The sequence below is a fragment of the Osmerus eperlanus genome, chromosome 27, assembly GCF_963692335.1.
Source record: "Osmerus eperlanus chromosome 27, fOsmEpe2.1, whole genome shotgun sequence".
Lineage (NCBI taxonomy): Eukaryota > Metazoa > Chordata > Actinopteri > Osmeriformes > Osmeridae > Osmerus > Osmerus eperlanus.
This window is the reverse complement of record NC_085044.1, coordinates 3,962,772-3,986,400: the sequence shown is the minus strand read 5'-3', so window position 1 is coordinate 3,986,400 and position 23,629 is coordinate 3,962,772. Positions and strand designations below refer to the sequence as shown.

At 45.5% G+C, this 23,629-nt stretch overlaps 1 protein-coding gene across 3 annotated transcripts in view; it reads right to left on the bottom strand.

Annotated features, from left to right (window-relative positions):
* The window catches only part of gria3a (glutamate receptor, ionotropic, AMPA 3a), a 51,286-nt gene extending 34,123 nt beyond the window's left edge, over nt 1-17,163 (bottom strand). Inside the window, exons 1-3 of one of the 3 annotated variants that reach the window (XM_062453315.1) lie at nt 16,748-17,163; nt 15,958-16,116; nt 1,275-1,514 (exon numbers count right to left, since the gene is read on the bottom strand). In XM_062453315.1, coding sequence (XP_062309299.1) covers nt 1,275-1,514; nt 15,958-16,116; nt 16,748-16,835 — 487 coding nt within the window. In that variant the 5' untranslated portion in view covers nt 16,836-17,163. The remainder of the gene's footprint in view (nt 1-1,274; nt 1,515-15,957; nt 16,117-16,747) is intronic. The other 2 variants (XM_062453314.1, XM_062453313.1) reach the window with 2 other exon arrangements.
* Nucleotides 17,164-23,629: the final 6,466 nt, after the last annotated feature.

Below are 23,629 nucleotides of genomic sequence, written 5' to 3'. Positions count from 1 at the left end.
ATAGCCATACTGACAGAGTGTCAGTAGCAATGGAACAAACCGTTTAAACACTCAGGAATATCTCCATATAGGCTTGAACTCGCGTGAACGCAAAACAAAATAAACATTCGAAAACACAGTACCGATTTATGGTCACCTGGAATGGCCAAGTTGTCTGGAAACCCAATCAGAGTTTCTGTAACAGACAGGCACATGTTGAACTGTTAAAAGGGATTATGGGAAAACTCAACCAATTGGGTTTGGGATGCTTCCCAGGCCTGCTAAAACCCTCAAACTAGGATGTCCCAAGAAGGACTATAACTGAGATTTACAATAGTATTAACAGCAGTGTAATAGTCGTATTGCAACCACAACTATAAAACCGCACGTTTCACTCGGACCCCTCTGCTAACTTTCCCAGACCAGCGGCATGGGAACAGGACTCTCCCCCACCGCACATCACATATTCCTCTACAATACAGGTCTCTTTCTCTCTTTCCTTTCTAACAGATTGTTATGTCATTCGTATTTTGTCTTAAGGCGGCCTCTCCAGATGTTGACCTTCGGAGGACATGGGGGCAGGGGGGGGGGGGGGGGGGCAGGGCAGGGGGGGAGAAGTGGGGGAGACCTTTGCCTGCCTGAGGCTCAGCTATGGTGAGGGGGGGAGGAGGGGGGGGGGGACAGGGACACGGTAAAGTCCCACAGTGCTCTCTCCTCCGTCTTTCTATAATCCAATTAGAACTAAATGATATTCAGGAAGCGGTGAGGATTAAAGCACGGCGAAGGCCTAGCCCCTCCGAGCGGGACTCCAGCCCCCACGGAAACAGCACCTGCGCTCGGCTCACCCAGTCAGAGCTGGGACTGACTGACTGACTGCCTGCCTGCTTTCGGAAGCTAGCATTCAGCCCCAGAGAAAAGCACTCGGGAGTCATTACAGGCACAGATTTAGAGGTATTAGACCATTTAGAGTGAGGACTGGAGATCAGGGGATTTCCATATTGAGAGGCATAATGAAATACTTCATGGTTTTTAACAAGAGGGGAGTTGGTTGAGGGAGCGCCACTCCCTTTGACTCTTCCGACATCGGAAGCTCTTCGTATAGCAGGTTCTGGAACCACAAAGACAGTATAGCGTGATGGGCTAGAGATAGAACGGAGCCAGACTGGGTGTGTGTGCGTGACTGTGTGTGTACATCTATGGGTCTGTATGTGTGTGTGTGTGTGTGTGTGTGTGTGTGTGTGTGTGGGAGAGATAGCGGAGAGGGAGTTGAACTTGAACGGCGGGAACACGGTTACCTCTCTCCGTGTCGTAGAGGTAGACGAACTTCTCCCACTTGTAGTGGTCCAGGAGACTGAGGACAGCTCCCCGGAGAGCAGGCCTCATCTGGATGACAAACTGCACGTCGGCGTCCGTGGGGAAGCTGGGCGTGATGAAGGAGGTGTGCAGCGCGCCGCAGAACGAGGTCAGCGTGTTCATGGACTTCCTGTCGTAGAAGCCGAATATGGCGTACACCCCTCTGGAGAACTGGGAGCAGACTGGAAACACAAACAGACAGCGAGGTCAGGGGTCAGGGGTCAGGGTCGGGGGCAGAAGAAAAAAACACGCAAGCAAACACACGGTCGACCCGGGGGGGTCAAATCTCTACCCGCTCCCAGACAAGGAATATTGGACGTGGCACTCAATATTGTTATTCAGTCCGTAAGGACAATTGTTATTCCGTTAATCAATTACGTCAAAATCAAGATGAATTGGCAAAAAATTCTGCAAATCATAAGACTATTCTTAATCACTGGAGAAAAATGACTGTGAGACGCTAAAGAGGAAAAACCATAGACTTTATGATCGCATTAATCTTAATAGTGAAATGAGGGGTATTTGAATAGATAGTGGTGTGTGTGTGTGTGTGTGCTCCCTGGCCACATCTACTCTGCCCTTCACTTCTCCTTGGACTAAATGTACGTGCTTGGTTAATCAACAGGAACTAACGAGAGAAATCAGTGCACTGGCCAGCAGTCCTAATGGACAAATACCCCGAACACCAGGATGCAAATGTGAGGCCCGGGCGTGCTGCGGTATAAAATAGATTTATACACGCTCTTATCAGACGCCATCTGCGAAGGGACGGAAATTAGCTTCGGCCGTAAACACTGTGTACAATACATCGGGTGCTCGGAGTAACAAGGAGTAAAGATGTAATCGAACTCGCACCTAACAAGAGGACAAAGACTGCTGTACAGTACGTGACAACAGTTTTTTTTTTTTTTTTTTTTTTTTTGTTTACGGTCCACGCCCGCCGCTGTAAATGTTGCTTGTGAGTGGGGGGGGGGGGGGGGTGGAGGGGGAGGCAAATCCTCTGCTCCTAACCATCTGTCCCCTTCGTGCAACTCTCATTGGCCTCCTCACCTGACTACCTACAACGTTTCGACGAGGAAACGGATCTCCAAATGTTTGTGCTTGTGTTCAACACGGGATGTTGACAGTACGCGGGGACCTGAAGAAAAGCTGTGTCCTGTGTTTGATAGCTCTTAGAATAATTACTGTGTGTCGACGGGCTCGCTAGTTATTTCTGGAGAGACCTGTGTGTGGTGGGGCCTGCGCACAACTGAAGGAGGATTTGCATTTGAGGGGGACAGGTAGAACTCAACAAAGCAATTTCAAAGTCTGGTGACACACCTGAATAATTTCATGGTCCCATGATCTTTCATGTATTATTTCAGAGTTCAATGCCGCATGCTATACAACGCTGGCTTAAGACTGTTCTGCTCCACGTGCTCCAAGCCACTCGTTTGAACATCTTCACTTTATTTCTCTCTCCCTCTGCCCCCCCCCCATCCATCACGCCTCAATTCAGCCATCCATCCATCCATCCATCTATCATCCTATCATCTCTCGGTCCATCCATTCGTTCACGACCTTCCACTTTGCTCTTTGCACACGTCAGACGAATTGGTGTGTTGGGGGGATGGAATGTGTAAGGGTGTAAGTGTGTGTGTGTGTGTGTGGGGGGGTGGGGGGGGAGGCAATACGGATAATGAGCACGGTGAAGCAGGTGCCCGAGTGAAGGTATATCGTCACATCTTCTCAGTCTAACCAGCAACAGAAGAGTGTGGAGCTGCAGTACGTGGCGAGAATCGTCATTAGCCCTGTTGTTTCACATTCATATCGTATCCTTTCAAATACAACCCCCCCCCCCTCTCCTCCCCCTCCCCACTACCCCGAACTTGAAGGGCCTTCTTTTATTTTTTATAATGGATTGATCTCTCCTCTACCGCCGAGGGGGGCTTAAGAGACGAGCATATGAGAAAATGTCAGAGCAGATTCCCGTGCGCCGCTGGAGTCGGCGTACATCACGGCCGATCTCCGTGAGCGTGGCCTTGCATGACAACAAGAGGACAGCCGCTGTCGACCGCTAACGCAAACTGTCAATAAACACCTTTTCATCACTTGAACATCTCTCAATTCCTCTTTGGGGCTTTTGTCTTGGGTGACAAAATGGAATCTTCCATAGCCTTCCGCACACTTCTGGATTGAGGAAGAACCTGGGATATGTGTGAACTGCATACCCACCCAGAGACCCGGTTTCTAGTTGACAGGGGAAAGACACTTTTTTTAAGGATCGCTAAAGCTTCATGTATACATAATGTACATTTTGGTGTACAGAATGAAGCTAAGGGATGGTTGCATTGCAGGTGAAGGTTAATCTGAGACCCAGTTCTCCTGCATTATTAATGCAATCATCCATCTCGGCCTTTCGGGTGGCCAGCACTGTTGCAAAACATTTCTCTGATCAAGGCTGCAAAGGGTATACACATCATGTACTTGATTTGAGGCAGGACTACAAGCCCTCCAGCCCTTTACCAGGCTTCCGGTTCAGAGCACCTCTCCTCTGTACAATAACCCAGGGTTTAACAGCATGATTAATATTCTGCGCTAAAAATGAAAAATCCCTTCCATTTTCCATTTCATCCCTCTTTACTTTCTCTAAGTATTCTCTGCTGTTCTTTCCGCCCTCGGCTAATTATCACCTTCCCAGACTGACGAGGCTGTCTGTCTTTTATTCTTGCTGACGTCGGTACCACTGGCTTTTCTTCCCTATCCAACCCTATCCCCCCCCTCTCTCTCTATCCATCTCTCTCTCTCTTTCCCCTTCTCTCTCTTTCCCTCTCCCCCTATCCATCTCTCTCTATCCATCCATATCTCTCTGTCTTTACCCTTTTCTCTCTTTCCCTCTCTCTGTATCATCTCTCTCTTTCCACCCTTCCATCCGTCCATCTCTCTGTCTCTTTCCCTTACTCTCTATGCCTCTCTCTCTCTCTCTCTCTCTCTCTCTCTCTCTCTCTCTCTCTCTCTCTCTCTCCTCTCTCCCCTCTCTCCCTCTCTCCCTCTCTCCCTCTCTCCCTCTCTCCCTCTCTCCCTCTCTCCCTCCCTCTCCCCCTCTCCCCCTCTCTCTCTCTCTCTCTCTCTCTCTCTCTCTCTCTCTCTCTCTCTCTCTCTCTTCTCTCTCTCTCTCTCTCTCTCTCTCTCTCTCTCTCTCTCTCTCTCTCTCTCTCTCTCTCTCTCTCTCCTTCCTGACAACTCATTAAACTTAATGGGCGGTTGCAGTGGTCCCGGCGGCCATAGCACGCTGGAATGTTTTCCAGAAGAAAAAAAACGGGGATTCAGAGCACCTCCCTACAGGCAGCCATTGGCTCTTCTCTTACGCACAACTCACTGAGTCAAGGATGAAGCCGCACGCGACCCTACCGTACCTGGGGAAGAATATGTTGGACTATCCACTATGGGGACATCAATGACACCACCGTATGGGATGATGATGGATGGGCTTTGCCGGGGTGAGGTTACTCTAATCTTTGCCTTAGTCCCCTCAGAGTTGCAGGGCGGCGTGTAGACGGTTGTGGGAGACTTCCAGGAGAGATGCTTCCTATAGGGCCTTCGGGGAGACATGCTGGATGAGAGCCAGGGCCAGGCCGTGATATCCTGGGTTGGGGGGAGGTGGGGATGGGGTGAGGGGGGACGGGGTGAGGGGGGACGGGGTGAGGGGGGACGGGGTGAGGGGGGACGGGGTGAGGGGGGATGGGGTGAGGGGATGGGGTGAGGGGGATGGGGTGAGGGGGATGGGTGAGGGGGATGGGGTGAGGGGGGACGGGGTGAGGGGGGACAGGGTGAGGGGGGATGGGGTGAGGGGGGGACGGGGTGAGGGGGGGACACGGGGTGAGGGGGGGACGGGGTGAGGGGGGATGGGGTGAGGGGGATGGGGTGAGGGGGATGGGGTGAGGGGGATGGGTGAGGGGGATGGGGTGAGGGGGAGACGGGGTGAGGGGGGACGGGGTGAGGGGGGACGGGGTGAGGGGGGACGGGGTGAGGGGGGAATGGGGTGAGGGGGATGGGGTGAGGGGGATGGGGTGAGGGGGATGGGGTGAGGGGGGGAATGGGGTGAGGGGGATGGGGTGAGGGGGGATGGGGTGAGGGAGGGATGGGGTGAGGGGGATGGGGTGAGGGGGGACGGGGTGAGGGGGGACGGGGTGAAGGGGGACGGGGTGAGGGGGGGGATCCGAGGACCACACGCTCAGACAGGAGAAAGGTAGAGCAAAGAGCAAACGAGCACCTGTTCATTGACTCCCGCACACACAGGATTACCTTACAAATCACTGGAGAGGAGAGACGACCCAGAATTGCCATGTAGAAACATGGTAGTTGATGTTAACCTTCATGTCAAACGTTGCAATACTTAATTGTGTCTTTTCAAAGACGACAGTCTTTAGAACTTGGACTAGTGACTTGGTGCTGAGGCACAAGGTTAGTCAGACAGCAGATACACACCCAATTGTGCATTTTACTGTTTCAATGGGATTCATCTGTGGGCCTACCACGAGGCAAGCTCACGCACGCTAAATACTTGCCTGTAGACCACACCTACAACACAACGCATCTGTTCAAATGCAGAACTTACTTTGACTTTTGATCAATCCCAGTGATTTCTTTGCATTCACCCATTGTTTGGTCGGTTATGTATAAAATACAGCATCTGTGACAAGATAAGGTCAACTATGTCTTAAGTAAAACATAAGCAATTTGAAATTCCATCGCGAGCTTCAGATGCATTGCCAGAAAGTGAGTCTAAGTGGTTATAACTTTACTCCAACAGGGACATCTACTCCACTTCAGCCAGGATCCGTGACTTGCATGAAGATTGTAGGGTTTCATATTCCATATTTATGTTGGGACACAGTTATCTTACAGCGCCGGGAAAATAACCCCAGTCTTGTGATTGAAGATGTCAGGCACTCAATCTTCTTCCCAAGATAATACTGTGTCTTCCCACGGAGAGAGAGAGAACTGGTTCGACTGTATAATGAACTAGTTTCTCATCACCGCCTCTCTTGGTTTTGGTGTCGACGGGTGTCTCTCAGCGCTCTCGTCTAACACGGTTCCGCACTATCATACGTTCCTCACGGCGACCCAGAAAGAACGTAAAACGAACAGACTTCCGTTGAATTCCCCAGGTCCATCGGTTGGCGAGAATTGTCATCGCTCACAGGCCGCAAGTAGAGACACTGTGAGGCATTTGATGCGCATTATGCTCACTATACCCACAGATTAGTTGTCACAGAAAGTTTAATCTTATCATAAAACGACAAGGGACCCAAGTTGATGACGAGACTGTAAAAAAAAAAAACTATCTGAATGCAAACCAAATAAGACGTAAACAAACACTGTTGGTGTCTTTGGCACGCAAGCCTGGCGCAAACCCAACAAGGGAGACATCAAACTGGAATACAAATAATGTACAACTGTCTGTTGAAGGCCTTCACCCAGGAAGACAACGTTTGAGTCAATCTCTCTGTAGATGACGTGAGCGCATTTTGGGGACCTGTCTGTGTGGGTCCCTACACGATCGTGTGTGGGGCCTGATGGACAACTTCATATTCCTCTGCAGTGCATTCATCTCGAATTCTGGCAGAATCTTGGACTCTCTTGGACGCAAACTCTAACAGGCTGTAGAGACAGGATGTAGAGAATTGTTCCGAAGTGATTAGTCCTAATCCAAGCCCTACTGTTGTACACAGCCCACAACAAAAACAACACGATTCGGCGGGAACCAGCCTAAGTGAGCAACAGACAAGCCTTGCAGCCATTGTGGCCCTGTACAGAATTATACTTTAATATTTCCACTGTGCTGGAGCAAAAATCACGACCGCCCACACATGCTTTGCATATTTCCGGAACAACGGCCTCAGACAATTTCACAAGTGCAGGGGGAGGAGGGAACATGCTCAATACAGATGCCATTTTCTTAAAAGGCAGCTCACTTTGAAATGCGACAAACTCTGTAGCCCTTCTAGATGAAGACCAAAAGCGATATTGACAATGACGACCCAGCAAATCCCGTTCGTACTGAATACACAAGATATTTTATATATTTCGGGGTGAAGGCTGTGTAAGATGTGTAGGAAATTATAAAATAAGGAAGTAGGACGAATATGTTCCAGATGTATGAAATGAGATTCAGATGTTTGAAATATCATAAAGCAATGGGGAAATTCATTTACTCCAGAGAGCAGCTGGTGGTTTGACTATGAAACACAGCATTAAATGCTCACTGCAATGCTGCTAACCACCCTGACAGGATGATGGGTTTTTTTCTATAACATGATAATAAGTCCTGTATCTTGAACTGCATCCATTCCAACCCATGCTATGTAATGCTTTGTAAACACAATTTGATACTGCAAAACAGCTTAAGCGAAGGCATACAGAATAGATCCATATCTCCATGTGTGGATTTCTAAACATATCTGTGGATTGCAATTAGTGTGTCAGTGAAAATATTCCAGTTTTCCACGTATACTAGACCATTGTTCTGTTTGAGAGTTTATCTCGAGAGTGTTCAGCACAGCGACCATCTGTTTCTCTGTGTCTATCCAGTAACTGCGTCTGTAAATGCACAATGAATGCCAAGTGGAATTAAACACAAGGTGCATGTTAGTCCTTGAAAACTAGATAAGCAGCTCTCTTAAATTATTCAGAAGCCCAAAGGTGTGTTTGGCTTGTTTGCACTCCTTCCTCCCACATGTGGCTCATAGCTTGTTGCCCTTGAATAATCTCAAGTAACGTTTAGTGGATCACAGTAGGAGGAGAGAGGCCCGTTCTCTTGAAGAAGCACATTGCGCAGGGCCAGGACTCAGGGCATGGGGCCACAGCTGAATACGTTGTGTAAGACGGTTACATTTCTGCGTCAGAGCCATTGTGGCCTGTCAGCAGTCATCACTGTCGCTCGGTTGCCACGCCGACGTGCATGCACATTTCTGACGCACGGGATGAAAGCGGCACTGCAAATTCAACGACACGCCCTGAGGATCACCCAGCAAACTGAAGCCATTTCAAAAGCACCAGGACCTAGAGACAGAACACTAAGGGGTCAAGAACACTGCTGGACGGGCTTCAGCATGGGAAGTTGTTCATTTTGGTACTGACTGTACTGAAATTCATGGAGATGAGTCCTTTAGGTCAGGGTGATACTGGAAATTTGAAACACAGGTTACCCATATCTTTATAAACAGCAAATGTTTACTCCTCGACAGGTCTGCAAACGCCTTTGTAAACCGAGATTTGTTAAAACGTTTGTTAACCGAGACCGTTTCTTATATACTACAACAATACTTGGGAAGATCACAAATCAAACAGGTCGAATCTGGAGCAGACGCCATGTTGTCAGAGCAATCAGCTGCACTTGCACTGGTGACGTCACTACACCTCCAAGGCAACATATCAACAACATCAATTCGTCTTCTGTCTGCTTCAGATACTTCTTTAAAACGGGAAGCGATTGCGGGGCGTTTGCGGACCTGTGCAGAAACCATATTTGGTTGTTTTAGTTTTTTGGGGGGCAATTTAGGCTACTTTGTTGCCGAGCAGATGCTACGTTGTTAAGGTCAATGGCTACATCTCCAAGGCAACAGCTTGTTGCTAGGTCCATAAAACCGTTTATTTACCTCTGCGAACTTTCAGGAGGTATATAAACGGTATTATTAACTTTTGAGAACGTCTTCTGGACCAATAGGAACAGCGTATTGGTCCAATTATTACACTAGTATATAAGAAACTGTATTATAAAAATATATATATATATAAAGATATAAGCCGTGATATCTGTTGATGTGGATGGGCAAACTGAAACACTAGTTTGCATCGAAATGTCTTTTCCAACACTTGCTCTGAGGTCAAGAAGAGGTCACAGTGAGGATGAACATTTTGAGTCCTAAATAAGGCCCGAATGTACTTTAAAAGCTCATTTGTGTGTCGTCTGAAAGCGCCAATCAGGGTGAAGGTTTATTCCAGAACATGCCATTTGTTTCTGCAAACAAAAAGGCACGAATAATTGTCAGAGACCAATTTGACTCATGGGAAGACTGAAAACCACATGAGAGCATATCTCTCTCTCTCTCTCTCTCTCTCTCTCTCTCTCTCTCTCTCCCTCTCCCTCTCCCTCTCCCTCTCCCTCTCCCTCTCCCTCTCTCTCTCTCTCTCTCTCTCTCTCTCTCTCTCTCTCTCTCTCTCCCTCTCTCTCAAGCTCGATAATGGCTGGACACAGCAAAGATGACACATTATATCTGTTGGCTACTGTACACTCCTCGGTCAGACACAATGGTCCTAGAGAGACGTGTCTCAAGAGGATTTCAGTCAGAACGGATTCCTCTGCATTTTCGAAGCTCTTGTGCTTTTGTCATGCCTACCCAATGATAAACCAATGCTAAAACTGGAGATGAACGCGTATCAACCTGGGGCAAGATATTGAATCTGACAAGGCTCTGGTCGCAGTGGCCGGAAATCAGTTTTTCGGTCTGTCCAAGTACTCCTGAATCCAGGGGGTGCACTTACAACTTTGAAATGTACAAAGAATATTGAGGCAAACTGTCACATTACAAACAGCTGGCCACTTTGCAGCCTACAGGGAATTGTCGTATATTCTGCCTCTCCAACTAGGTCAAGGACCTAACATTGTCACTGTTACATGGTCCAGAACAGTAAAAAAAAGTATGGAGCTGTAAAAAAAAACCCTGATTTGTCCATCCATAACTATTGACTCCTCTAACACTAGGATTAATGGGTTAATCAAAGTGTAGCAACAAATATTTAGGTATACTATGATAAACCTTAATTACTCTGACTGATTGTAGGATTAAAGCCACTTAACATACAGTGTAAATCTCTTTAAATACAGTTAGCCCTCTGCCACCAATCTGCAAATGAGTTTCAGGTGAGCCATGCGACACGTACTGTGGATTAGCCCCAAGTAATATAATTTGACGACACTGACGACAGTATCCCTCGCGCTATATTTCAACATTCATGAGTTCCCACGTGCAAATGGATTCTTGGAGAGAGCAATTTGAGACTGAAATCCCCTTATCTGGGATACATGTGCTCTAATAAAGCTTGTCGAATACCTAACATTAGATTGAAGACATGCTTTCATCAGAATAATCACACAGGTAAAATCGCAAAGCAGCACCTGGGGCGTGTGGTAAAGCCATACTGATTTCCTTGATGTTTGATCTGTATCTCACCCATCCTGCAGTGGGTGAAGGTTGGAAAGAGAGCCTGGTTTCTGGGGCAAACAGCGAGAGCTGCAATGAGATCTCAGCAGAGGATAAATAGGAAACTAAAATAGCTCTGAGATGTGGTATGTGATCGACTTTGGTCAAGAGCACATCCAGGCTCCCGGTTAGATGGTCTAAAAGAAATCATCAAGGCCAGAAATCCCTAGCATTAAACATGATACTTTCACTGACAAATATATCAATGACAGCAGCCTACAAGCTCAGGTTCACTGTGAGTGTAAGTCTTTTGATATTGGTATTAAATATGCAGTTTGTTGAATTTGCCCTCTGGCAATGTATTGAGCTGAGTCTCTTTTCGATTCACTCTCGAGCAGTTATAGTCTGCACGCCGGCACTCTCTACGAAGGACACGGACACACGTACACATCCGACTTCAAGACTCAGGGGGGGTCAGATGGCTGAGCGGTTAGGGAGTCGGGCTTTTAATCAGAAGGTTGTTGGTTCGATTCCCAGGCAGTGCCAAATGACGTTGTGTCCTTGGGCAAGGGACTTCACCCTACTTGCCTCGGGGAGAATGTCACTGTACTTACTGTAAGGCGCTCTGGATAAGAGCGTCTGCTAAATGACTAAATCTAAATGTAAGACAAAAGTAACCCCACACACTGATGCTTGTTCATCCAGAATGGGATGTATACAACCCTAAAAGCGTCGTGCCTGACGACAGCGGTTGGCGATTTTAGAATAGAGCACCACAACGTATGAATCTTGTTGGTGTTATCTGGTGAAAGGGTCTCTAGGAAGCTTCCAGGGGATGGGGGAGGGTTCAGGGGAGGTGGGTGGTCCGCTGACTCATGGGTGAGCTCAAGCACAGCCCTGGGGCTCCACTTTTTCTCTGGAGCCAGGCCCATAACCACCTCCCTGGAACCAGGGACCACCGTGGGCGCTACACTTGCACCCTCGTCACACCAAGGAGCAGGGTACCGATTGGCACGAATATCCAACCGTTTGACAACAATGGGTGCCGCAAAAGAATTCCAAGTAAACCTTGGCTTTAATTACTTTAACGTTTCTGGATTGAAGGGAACATTCCGATCGAGCGGTTGGGTACCCCAGATACATTAGCGTGGCTGCACAGTTGGACCCAGGGGCGAGTTAGCAGCAGTGTGCTAATTTCATAAGACGACACACTGTGCGCAGATCTCGCTCTGCACCGCGAACGACACTCCCGCTGACTGTTAATCAAATCGCTGATGTTGTTTTAACCAGTCGCCACGAGTCTGATGTTGTTCATTGAGGGAATCAGTGGGCCCCTTCTTTAGTGAGACTCCACAGTGGAACACACGAGGCAGGCCTACGGTAACATGGCAACTGAAGCATTGCTGTGCTTACGATAGCAGCGTGCTAGCTGAGTCACACGCAGGGCACGGGGAGATTAGCAGCCTTATTGAACAGTAAATAAATAATTGACTCAATGAAATATGATCAAATCAAACACATGGAAGTTCCTATCGTGGCTCACAAAGACCATTGATTTTACACAAAGACCGTGGATTTTATGTGTAAGCAGGAAGCAAGTGAGTTCTAAATAATACAAAATGCATGATGTGGAATTTAAGTGTCGTAATACTCCATACAAAGTGATGTCTGGGATTGTTCCTTTAGTCAGCAGTTTTAGAAATACACTGTTTCAAGCTGAAAACAGCATTTATGTTCCTTCTTGTTTACCTTGATCTAGTTCCCTACCTGACAAAGTATTCAAATAACGGAACTGAAAGCTGCATGTATAAGTAATGACATGGTGTCTTCTTCTCTGGTATTTGTGGTCTAACATAGAATGCCAAAATAGGTGAGATACGTATCCAAGCCCCTGTGTTTCCACTGCTCCTGCACTCCTCACAACAACATTGAAACTTTCGTCCCTTTATGAGTCAGACCACAACAATATCGACTACGGCTGTGGAGTCATCCAGTCAGGGGCTGTGTTTGGCCAACTGCCCCCACCCTCCATGACCCGACCTCCAGCCTTAATGGACACACTCCTCTCCATCTCTGCATCCCCAAACACAATCAGTACACCCCTGGGGCAAGGTGCTCATCATCACAACTGGATTCAATTCAGACCATGAAGACTGACGGTGTTTTTCTTTCACGTGAACACCGTGCTATTCGAGTCGAGGGCTGTAGGGACACGGTCAGTTCATCATATATTTTGCGCTCATGTCACAGATGTCGTTTTGGCTGATTTGCTGAACCAGCGTGTTTGTTCAGTACATTCATAATGGAAAAGTCGAATGCCAAACAGTAGCATGCCGACATATCGGCGGATTTTGACAGAGTTGACAGAGAGCTGATCTGTCCAGACCACAGAGCAGTAGAACTACAGCAGAGGCAGTAGTACTACCACAGAGCAGTAGAACTACAGCAGAGTCAGTAGTACTACCACAGAGCAGTAGTACTACAGCAGAGGCAGTAGTACTACCACGGAGCAGTAGTACTAAAGCAGAGGCAGTAGTACTACCACAGAGCAGTAGAACTACAGCAGAGGCAGTAGTACTACCACAGAGCAGTAGAACTACAGCAGAGGCAGTAGTACTACCACAGAGCAGTAGTACTACCACAGAGCAGTAGAACAACAGCAGAGGCAGTAGTACTACCACAGAGCAGTAGAACTACAGCAGAGGCAGTAGTACTACCACAGAGCAGTAGAACTACAGCAGAGGCAGTAGAACTACAGCAGAGGCAGTAGTACTAGCACAGAGCAGTAGTACTACAGCAGAGGCAGTAGTACTACCACAGAGCAGTAGAACTACAGCAGAGGCAGTAGTACTACAGCAGAGGCAGTAGCACTACAGCAGAGGCAGTAGCATGCTGCACCAGGACAGGTCTGTAGCCTTCAGCCTATCGATCCACACAGCCAATAACAGAGTCAATTGTCAATAGGGATTTGTGGCTATCATTAAATCCTGCCCCGACTTGGAAAGGACAGTGGAATCAGATGGTCAAAACCCCTGACTGCACTCCCATTACAGCCTTAGCAGAGAACTAATGAGTACATTATAGCATATATGTACAGTTTATTGATCATTGCCAGACTAAAACATGGTATTCAGTGGTTGAGCCCTCTAAAGAAAGACCCACTTCCTGGTTCACTTGGACTCCACACGTTACATTATAATTTATTTTAATTTTCTTTTACAATAATGACCCCAAATCCTTTGAATTTAATTGTGTTCCCTTTTGTTTATGTATGTTGAGTAACAGACATCTGCTACCTTCCATCATCAGACCTAACATCCCATCTGTTGTGCCGGAGCTTTGTACAAGGCATTTGTCTCAGAAGTGGGGGATTAGATCATTAAAATAAGAAAGTAACCTTAAAAACAGAGGACCAGAGCATCATCTATGGAAGAACATTAACATTAATAGACAACATTAATCTCAATCTTTCAACAAACTTTCAGAATAGATATATGTGATCAGATAAACAGTACAAAGCAATGCTGCACAGACAAAATGAATATCACAGTTTATATGGATTCAAAATAAAAAATAAAGAGCCCAATTATGTTTAAATAGAAAAGACTATAAGGCATCATTAACTGTTATTCGAAATCAAATTAGCACAGCTATATATAGTCATAAAACACCTTCAATAACATAAACACATTTCAATCTTTCTGGCCTGTAATTCAGAAGTGCCGACGTGCATGACAGATCCAACTAAACGTTTTAACCACACATTTCACAGGCTTACTTCGTACTTAAATGTCAAGCTCTGAAGACATTTTGTTTAAAGTTAAAGGAAAGAATGTGTGTCCATTGCTCTCATACATCCAATATTAACTCCAAAGGGCACTGACAAATTGACAACATATCTGATTTCGCAGAAACTGTGAAACATAACTGCTCAGCGAAATGAGCATTGAGTAACTGTAATCAATAGTGTACATTAATGATTTTACACATTGATGATTACTCGCAAGGCTTTTCATATAATACGTTAAAGAATGAGTAGGAACGCAAAAACAGGCCTTGTAAAGACCAAAACATAAAGACTTACAGTATGTAAATTTGGACCTGAACGCAAGACACAAGATTTTTGCATTTTCATAAACAAGCCCCCAAGGTATGACATATGATATTCACATGTCCTTGTCTTTCGTTCCCTTATCATGTGACATGACCATCTGACGATCTAATTTCCATTTGCAATTGCAGAATAATCTGTTTGTGGGGGGGGGGGGGGGGGGGGGGGACTTCCATGAGTGGATGTTAGCACAACAAACCCAGGCCTTCGCCCCCTCCCTGGTGCCTCCATGGCTGCCAGAAGAAAGTCAGCAAGTTTTGACCATTTCATCACTCAGACGACCAACACTTTCATCTAGAGGACAGCAAGTAATTCTTGCAATGGCTGAATATCGATTAGGACAATGCATGAAGCATTTAGATTGGAGTCCCACCTCGTACCTATCCCCTTGCGGAATATAGAAAAAAAGGATGTGACTGGTGGGAGAATTAACGTGCGAGATGAGCCTATCCGCGGCGAGACCATGAGCCGATCGCCGAGGTGCTACGTTAACCTTGATTAACCCGACATCTGCGCTGGTCGGCGCTGCCGGTGCAGTGAGGGACACACACCTGCTGCTGTTCATCACCGTAACGACATACCGCTGCTGCAGTTGTCGCCACAAGAATTATCCCACCAACGTTCACTTATCTTTTCCCACTTGCAGTTCTATGGGGGCGTACGCAAAGCGCACTGTGACATTGCTTGTAGAAAAAAGGGCTTCACAAATACAATTTCATTTGATATAGGCTATCACAAAGATCTGGTCGTTCTGCAGCAATTACATTTCTAAACGCTTATGGGTCAGAGTGGCACCATGGTTGGGGTAGAGTGTCTGCTGTGGGGTAGAGGGTCTGCTGTGCTTAGATAAGAAACTTGCCCTTTAGCAGTTCTAGTAGTGCTTGTAATAGTTACAGCTTATTAAAATGGATGAGCTGCAGGTGTCTCTCTTGGCAGAGTTCATTGGAAAGTTGGGCAGTAGGGGAGCTAAAGTCCCAAAACAAATGATGAATGTAAAAATCTGAATCTACCGTGAATCTAACCTCTTGACCTTCCCACATGCCTAAATAGAGTAATGTGAGATAACTACTGTTTAAAAAAGTTAACTAAACTTGTGTAGTGGATAGGGTGGCCTTTAAAATCTGTTATCGACCAACACATATAAGAAAATATAGGGGTTTCTGATTTACATATTGTACATCCACATGCGATGGTGGGTCGGCTTCAGTTCTCTTTGGAGGCAATGACTTATACAGGGAAATGTACAGTTTGACAACGCACAAACCAATATTTGCCATTTGTGTCAGCACTGACAAACAAATGATAATAAGGTGAGATTGCTGTACTCACATGCATGTGTGACTGAGAAGCTGTTCGACGATTCGAGGTTGTCTACATTGTAATTGAGATGGAATGGCTTCTCCGTCACATTCTGATTGGTATTGTACAACTGGACCGCAAACCGGAATGCACTGTGCTCCTGCACTGTGGAGCGCATAAATAGACCACCTAAAAAAAAGGTTTTAATGGTGAAGAAATGCAGCACAATGAGTTGTTGCTCAATTCAGCTACCAGATTTCACTACATATTTAACCCTAACCCTATCACAGAGGATAATCTGCACACCCGCAGCATTCTGACACATGAAGAAACAGGCTCGGCATTACCTAACATGTATGCTCAAAAAGGGTGCTATTTAACCATTTATAACAAGATCACTCTAAAGGCTTCTCGCAAAAGCCTTTTAAACTATAGAGAACCCCGTTAAAGTCAGCATGTTACGATGCTGAAAAGGGTCCCATTCACCTTTTTCAGAGTTTCTCTATTTCTAACGGTTCTTAATAGCACCCGATCGCCTTTTCTGTTTAGCATTCTAAATTAAGTTAAATGGTGAACAAAGAGTGAAAGTTGTATGCATAAAAATATAGTTCAATAGTCTATGAGGAACTTGTGCTGCATTTTGTACCCTACCCCCACCTTCGGAGCGCATGCAATTACATTTTACCTTTCCTTACTGTCAACGAACTTGGCAATTAATTATGCAAATATTTGCCTAATCAATGTATGCGAGAAAGACCAATCCGTACTTTGCTTAATTTAAACATAAAAAAACACTAGAATAGATTTAAATGAAACTTACCTATATTTATCTGATTTGGAAACCCTGCAAGCGATCTACCAAAAAGCCATAATAAAAATAGGACAGTCGCTCTTATACGATGCCCCATTTTCTCCAGCGACTAAAATCAACTCCTCAAACGAGTGCAGAATAGGAAAACCATGTACACGAGCGTATGCGCAGAGAAAATCCGACAGATGTGTGGGTCCCTCTCCGTGCACCAGCAAAACGTGCAAGTGAAACTGCAGAGCGAATCTCCTGCCGTTGCTGGGAGAGAGAGAGAAAAAACCACCGACTTATCGCAAAGATGGTGGTGGAGCAAGAAGCGGATCTTATTGTGAATAAGAATCCTCTATTTGTGCCAGCAGGGGGACGTTGATCAAACTTGATCTGACGTTGAATTATAAGAGCATTCACTCCATCCTGCCGCTGCAGACCTGTGGGCTACTGAACGGCGCTACTAGTGGTGTCCGCATGTTGTTAAGGGGACTAGAGGAGATGATGCTGTGCTAGAGCAGACCTCTGGTGGGTCAGTTATTGGTTGGCCACAGAGATTGTGCTGATGAGCTGAAAGTTTTGCAATGTCTTCAGTTGTTAAAACTCTTCAATTGATTTGGAATGTCATAAATGGTTTAAACAAACTAGTCAATCTAACACAATACTCATCCAGATATTTAAAATGATTGTGCTAACCTAAGATCACAGGGATCGTATCTTCAAAGGTTTTGCCTGGGATTAAACCATGTAGGCCTGTTCTTCATCTACTATCTAAAACCATCTCATCCCAGCCCACATCAAGCCTATATCAAGAAGCTCTATTCATCCAGACCCACTATGCTTCAAGTCGCTGGCAATAGCAATACATGTATTATTTGAAGTTCCTGTAAAATGAGATGGCTTTTAGCTGTGGAGGACTCCACAGCCTCCAGCTCTTAAAAGATGTATTGCAGAGGAGTTGCACGCTGCATGCTGAAGGATTTAGGCCAGTTGGGAAAAGTATAAAACCTCTTTGCGTAGCCCACTGTAGAGAACCCTCCTCTAGGGGTTGATATGTTCATAAAGAAAGATCATAATTCAATCAGACAGATTGAATTCGATGTCCATGAGTACGTTACGATAGCTTTTTATTTACTGGTCTCGTTTCATAGGCGAGGTCGCGGTAATCATTATAGCTTCCGGTCAGTGCCCATCTGCTGCAGTAGAAGAGCACGTCAAACAATATTGATCCGCCGAATAACTGCATGAAATGTCTGGCAACACTGCCCGGATGCTCAATTACAGAATATGACCAAGGGTGCTAGAATCCCAACTGGTTCCATTTCACCAGCAGAAATGTTTCGTTTCAGAATATTGCCCCGGTTAGGCATCGCAGATTTGATGAACCACTCGATTTATGTGTCTCTTTTCTATGTGAATGGCATGTCCTCTATAGCCCCGGGAAATGATTCAGTTTGTTTTTCCGTGCGCTGGAGAACAAACTGAGGTTTGATGAGGGATGGCACTCGTGGCAAAGCTCAATCACACAAGCCATTATCTGAGTCTGCCATCAGGAGAGCTTTCAGGAGGTTCCAGAGATCAGAAACCCAACCAGGGCATGGGACGGTAAAATCTATAACAAACCTCTTTGGAAAAACACTGCTGTAAAGATGCAATTGGAATCAACAGCAGAGTCTATGAAGATGTAGAGCAAGCCTTGAGACCACACGGCACCAATGGATTAAGTGTTAAAAATATGGAAAACAGATAGATTGAATAGATAGGGTACGAGACCAGAGCATGAGGCGTAAGAGCCTGCAGTAGGTAAAGCATGACGTTAAGGCCTGGATTGTGCTCATGACCTCATAACATAACACATGATGTTGCTGTTTTCGTGGTTGCCACTTTGTATTCTTGACACAATTCAAACAAACCTCTGTTTAGACATGTGACTATTACGCTTTAGCTATTTTCTGGAATCATCAGGATGGAAGGATGTAAAATATCTGCCTCAGACACATAAAGTACAAACACACTAACGTGTCTGACTTCAACTGTCTCATTCTGTGTCAATGTCAGGGGGTCTTTCTTGCACTTCCAAAGAAAAATAAGTGAAGAAAGCAGACAATGCATACTAGAAATACTAGGCTGTCATCAGACAGAAGGCTACGTTTGGCTCATTCTGGCACATTCCCAAAGAGGAATGGACAAACCTAAACCTCTAGGTAATTATAAAGAAATATCGTCTTGATGTAAATATGTTTCAAGTGTTTGTAGCTTACTAGTGGGACACACACAATCAGATGTCATAGGTTTGAACCGGACAAGAAAAAACGATGACAATATGTAATCACTACTTGTTACCAAGTCTTACACTCTCTCTCAACACTCAAAAAAAAAACATGTACATAGTGAAATGAAATCTACAGTACTGTGAGTCAGGTCTACTGGACACAAGTCAATGTGTGTTACTTCACAAATACTACTTTGTTGTGCTTGTCAACACAAAGTCACCAATGTGAACTGAGCTGTGCTTTTCTTTCATAATGGTTTGTTAGAACCCACAGTATTACACACACAAGTTGTAGGCCTAAGGGAATGAAGTGGCCTATATACAGACAAATGCAGCGTTCCACATTTGCACAGTGAGCAGAGTGCGCCCTGCTGAAGTCCAACCCATCTGCAATCTACAGTAATTAAGTCTGTAAAAAGTAATTTGACTTTCGACTTGTTCTCCAGATGGTTTCTCTAAATTGTATTCTCTCCTACTAGGTGCCTCATGCAACGGAATGGATTGACTTGATTCAATATAACTGTCACTTGGTTAAACATTTATGAAGCTGATATTTGACAAAGTAAACAATTTTCCCTCTCCGCACTCTGCAACCTCAAATTGGTGTCGTCAAGCGTCACGTAACAAAGAGTTGCTTATTTCAGGTTGTGTCTCCAGTTTTGGCTTCATTACTCAGAGTTAGAGCCTGTGAAATTAGATGTGGGCCTTGCCAAGCATGTGACTGTTCCGAGTGGCTCTGCATTTCACATTTAAGTTGACATTAGGGCTTCAGCCTGCCAGGGAAACTGGCAAGTGCATGGCTGGAGTGCTCTGATGCATGAGGAGCCTCCATTTCCTCGGGCAGATAAAGAAAACGAGGGTTGACGCCGGCTAATTAATTATGAGAAATCCGGTCATAAACAATGTCTTCTTATGTCGTCGTTAACATGTGCGTCCTCCGTCACATGATTTAACCTTGGTTCAAGACTACAAGTGGGTAAATAGAAATGAGACGGTGACGTTAGCGGTTTCGATGTGACAGGTCCTGTGTCTAACGGACCCAACCGTCACTTCATGACGTTTTTTGACAGGCTACCCCTTTTATTTTCGGAAGCAGGGGTGGAAATGAGAACTAGACACAGGTCGATACAATAGACCTACTTTTGCATGAGAAGCAAACAGGTTTTTCTGGTGCTGAATGTAGAGCAGGAAGGTCAGAGGATGGGAGGAGCACAGAGATGAAAGCGAGCGTCGGAGACACCTTCATCCTAGCACTCTGCCTCTCTGGCAAATTAGTTTGACTCTGTAGTCAATAGGTTTGCTCCACTAAAGTGGCCTGAACTGAAAAGAAAATAACATTATCGCTGGCCTTGATGAAGGCTTTCATTTTCTCTCCCTCTGGGCTGAAAAAAACAGCCCACCAGGTTATTCCTGACAGTTCAATAACTTATTGACAAAATATGTTTCCCTTTTGCCATTTATCTTCTCGCCAGCGACATCCAGACTTCAGATGTAGCCTAATAACCTCTGGCTAATGACCTAATACAGAGGCATCATCCTGTATTCCACAGCCTGGACACAAAGAAAGATACATGTAGGCTACTAATACTCACACGAGATTCACACGAGACAGAGACTGGAAGTTGGGTTGTCAAAAACACCTCATTGGTTAGGGAGGCCTATGGAGGATTAGAATCGCAAACATTCAAATCCAACCTTCACAAAACCTGTGTTTGTGTGTATGATACAAAAAGGTGGAGTGCGCTGCTCAGAGGAGCACGATCTGTTTTAATAATTCAATGGAATACAAAAGAGAGCCTTTGTCTTGAGAATCTGCCGTCCACTGTTTGGACAAGCACGTTGGGAATGTGAGCCGACCGCCGTGTTGAATGCAGATACTGCTGCGTTTACAGCGGGAGCGAAAACAACGTGGCAGAATGCCAAGCGTGTTTCTCCGCAGCAGCCAACGGGACTTAAGGTGAAGGAAAACATACATTACGCTTCCTCCAAGTTATTAACTGCATTACTCCTTGTCCTTGATTGTGGTTTCTAAGGTTACTCCTGAAACCTGAGAGTGTGAAGGATGACACCCAGGAGTTTTTTAATTGAACGACTTCCAAAGGAATCTGCCCTCGGGCCATGCTATCATAGCACAACATCATAAGCTTAATGTTCTGAAAAAAAAAACACTGCAAACTGACAGGAGGGTAGGTCACGTCCTATCCCAGCAAAGCCTCAGTGCTGCGATGTTTTAATATCATTGTTATTATGGAGTTTTAGCAGCTGTTAAGAAGGTAGGCCATGATTTCCACTGGTGCTGAAATAAAGACCTGAGGCAGAACCTGCTGTCCTTTCCACCTGGCTGGAACATGAATGCTTAGGAAGCCAGCTACTATTTTGATCATCCATCTTAGGTAAGCTGGTGAAATGGTAACATTTCATAATTTCCCTCTCTTGATTCTTTGGTATTGCAATAGTACCGTACTGTGCAATACCAGATGATTTGGGCAGTTTATGGTGCGTTTGTCAGATCAGCAAACTACAACTATGATTTAAACGAATTTGCATACAACAGAATGGAATATACTACAGTAATAGAGCAAAGTAGACCATTACAATTGAAAAAACAAACATCAGGCTATGTAAACGTTATGTTTTATGAAAACACAGCATAAAAGGCATCATGAGATTGTACTGATCCCAGACGTTTCGAGGCCAAGGCAGAATGCATCTTCATTCCAATAATGTGTCCAACAGCAGGCAGCTCAAGGCCAAGTCAATGTTGTCCTTTAGAGATGTGCTCGAGCGATCTTTTGACAAGGCGCTCATCACTTCAAGGCTGTTTACGCCGAACATTTTCTAGCTGAAGGTGATAGAATGACCTTGGAGTTTCAAACAGACATCTCGTTGTTGGCAGGCGGCACTGATTATTTTTACCATCTCTTTGTATTTTGGGGAATAGTGACATTTGGAATACATTTGGGGTAACAGAAAAGACCAACAAAAGTTCAATTTTTCATTCTCATATTGAGACTGCCACAATTATTTCCTTGTGGCCTACTTTTGGTTTATTTATCCTACGGACCAGTTTGAAAACATGTCATCACTGTGTTATAAAAAAGATTGCACCCAGTTTCAAAATGCCAAAATGTTTATTGACATTAACCATCCAACGTCTTTTACACAGTGGGTGTGTTTCATTAGAAATGGAAGGGAAGCCCTGTAATTGAGAAGGCCTCTTCCTATACCATGGTGTTAACATTCAGTAGCTTATGGTGCAACAGCACAGACGAATATTAACGGTAATTTGACTTTAACATCCCTGTGTCTTCAGCTACAGAATATCCCACAGGCAGAATATCAGTGCTTAGAGAGCGAAACAAATTACCCTGGCAATTTTAATTAGCAATGTTCTGCTTTCTCAAACATTCCTTCGTCTTCCTCTCTGCGAGATACACACAGTGTCCGCCGGAAAAAAACATTTAAAAGGTGCAAATGTGAACGAGATATGTTGTAAGCAGACTGTTTCCAGTTAGCGGTGAATCTATGGACAGTTAATGAGGTCATTTTGGATTGGTTGAGATTTCAGATAAAGCTCGTCTTATGCTCTGTTAAACTATACTGGTCTGAAATTGTTACATGAGCTTCAATTGAACTTGAATTGATTATCCGCAGTTGACAAATTGTGCATACTAACCACTTATTATCATCTCATTTAGCCTTCCTCTCTTTGTCTTCCTCCTCTAGTTTGGCTCATTATTCGTGTTGTAGTGTCAATAGAGCAGGAAATGTATGTAAATTGCTGCTTGGCTTTTATGATCTTTACTCTGTGTCAAACCAGACACTCAATCAGGGGCGCAAGGGGCACAAAGATATTTCCACACAACCTTGAGGTCAATGGGATTTGACTGGTAAAAAGACTGACACCACAGAAAGACCCAGAGCATCTATCTCCAGTACTTCCACACCACTGTAGTCTGAAGTTCTCTCGCATGTAAAAGTCGCTGTTCAGTTCCAAGGGAAGACAGTTCAGTACACTTCAATGCCCCAAGGTGATGCCCTAGACTTCCTGTGTCTATAAATAGGGGGTACTTGGCTGGCTTCTCTCACACAGCCCCTCTCTGCATGCTGTCAAACCCCTCCAGCAGGGCCTGCCACCACGCCAGGGCCCAGCCGTCGACCGGGGTTCCAGTCCAGAGGGCTGCTGGTAACTTCTGGGCTCTGACGTATTGGATCACATCAACTTCATCCGCGGCTCCACGCTAGCTCCGTCTTCCAGGTCAAGCTCCGAGGTCTTTCGTCCAAAAACACAGGCCGACAAACCGCACAGAAGGAAGGGTCTAGGTTTACCCGTGCTGCATATTGTCGTTTCCGAACCGAGCACAGATTTGTTCATCTCGGATGTTTGGATTGCGATGGTTTATTTAAGTGGCAGTCTCGAGACAGCTGGATGTTTTTGATATCAAATCACACGTCATCATTCTTTTTACCAGAACACATAAGAGCAGCCATTTGAGACATGCCTATTCCCCAGGGCTCATCTCCCTCTATGAGAGAAACTGCAGACAGTTGCAGGCAGGAAGGCAGGCATATGGAAAGAAAGGTAAGGCAGGCAGTCAGACAGAGAGGCAGGCAGGCAAGGGAGGAAGGTGACT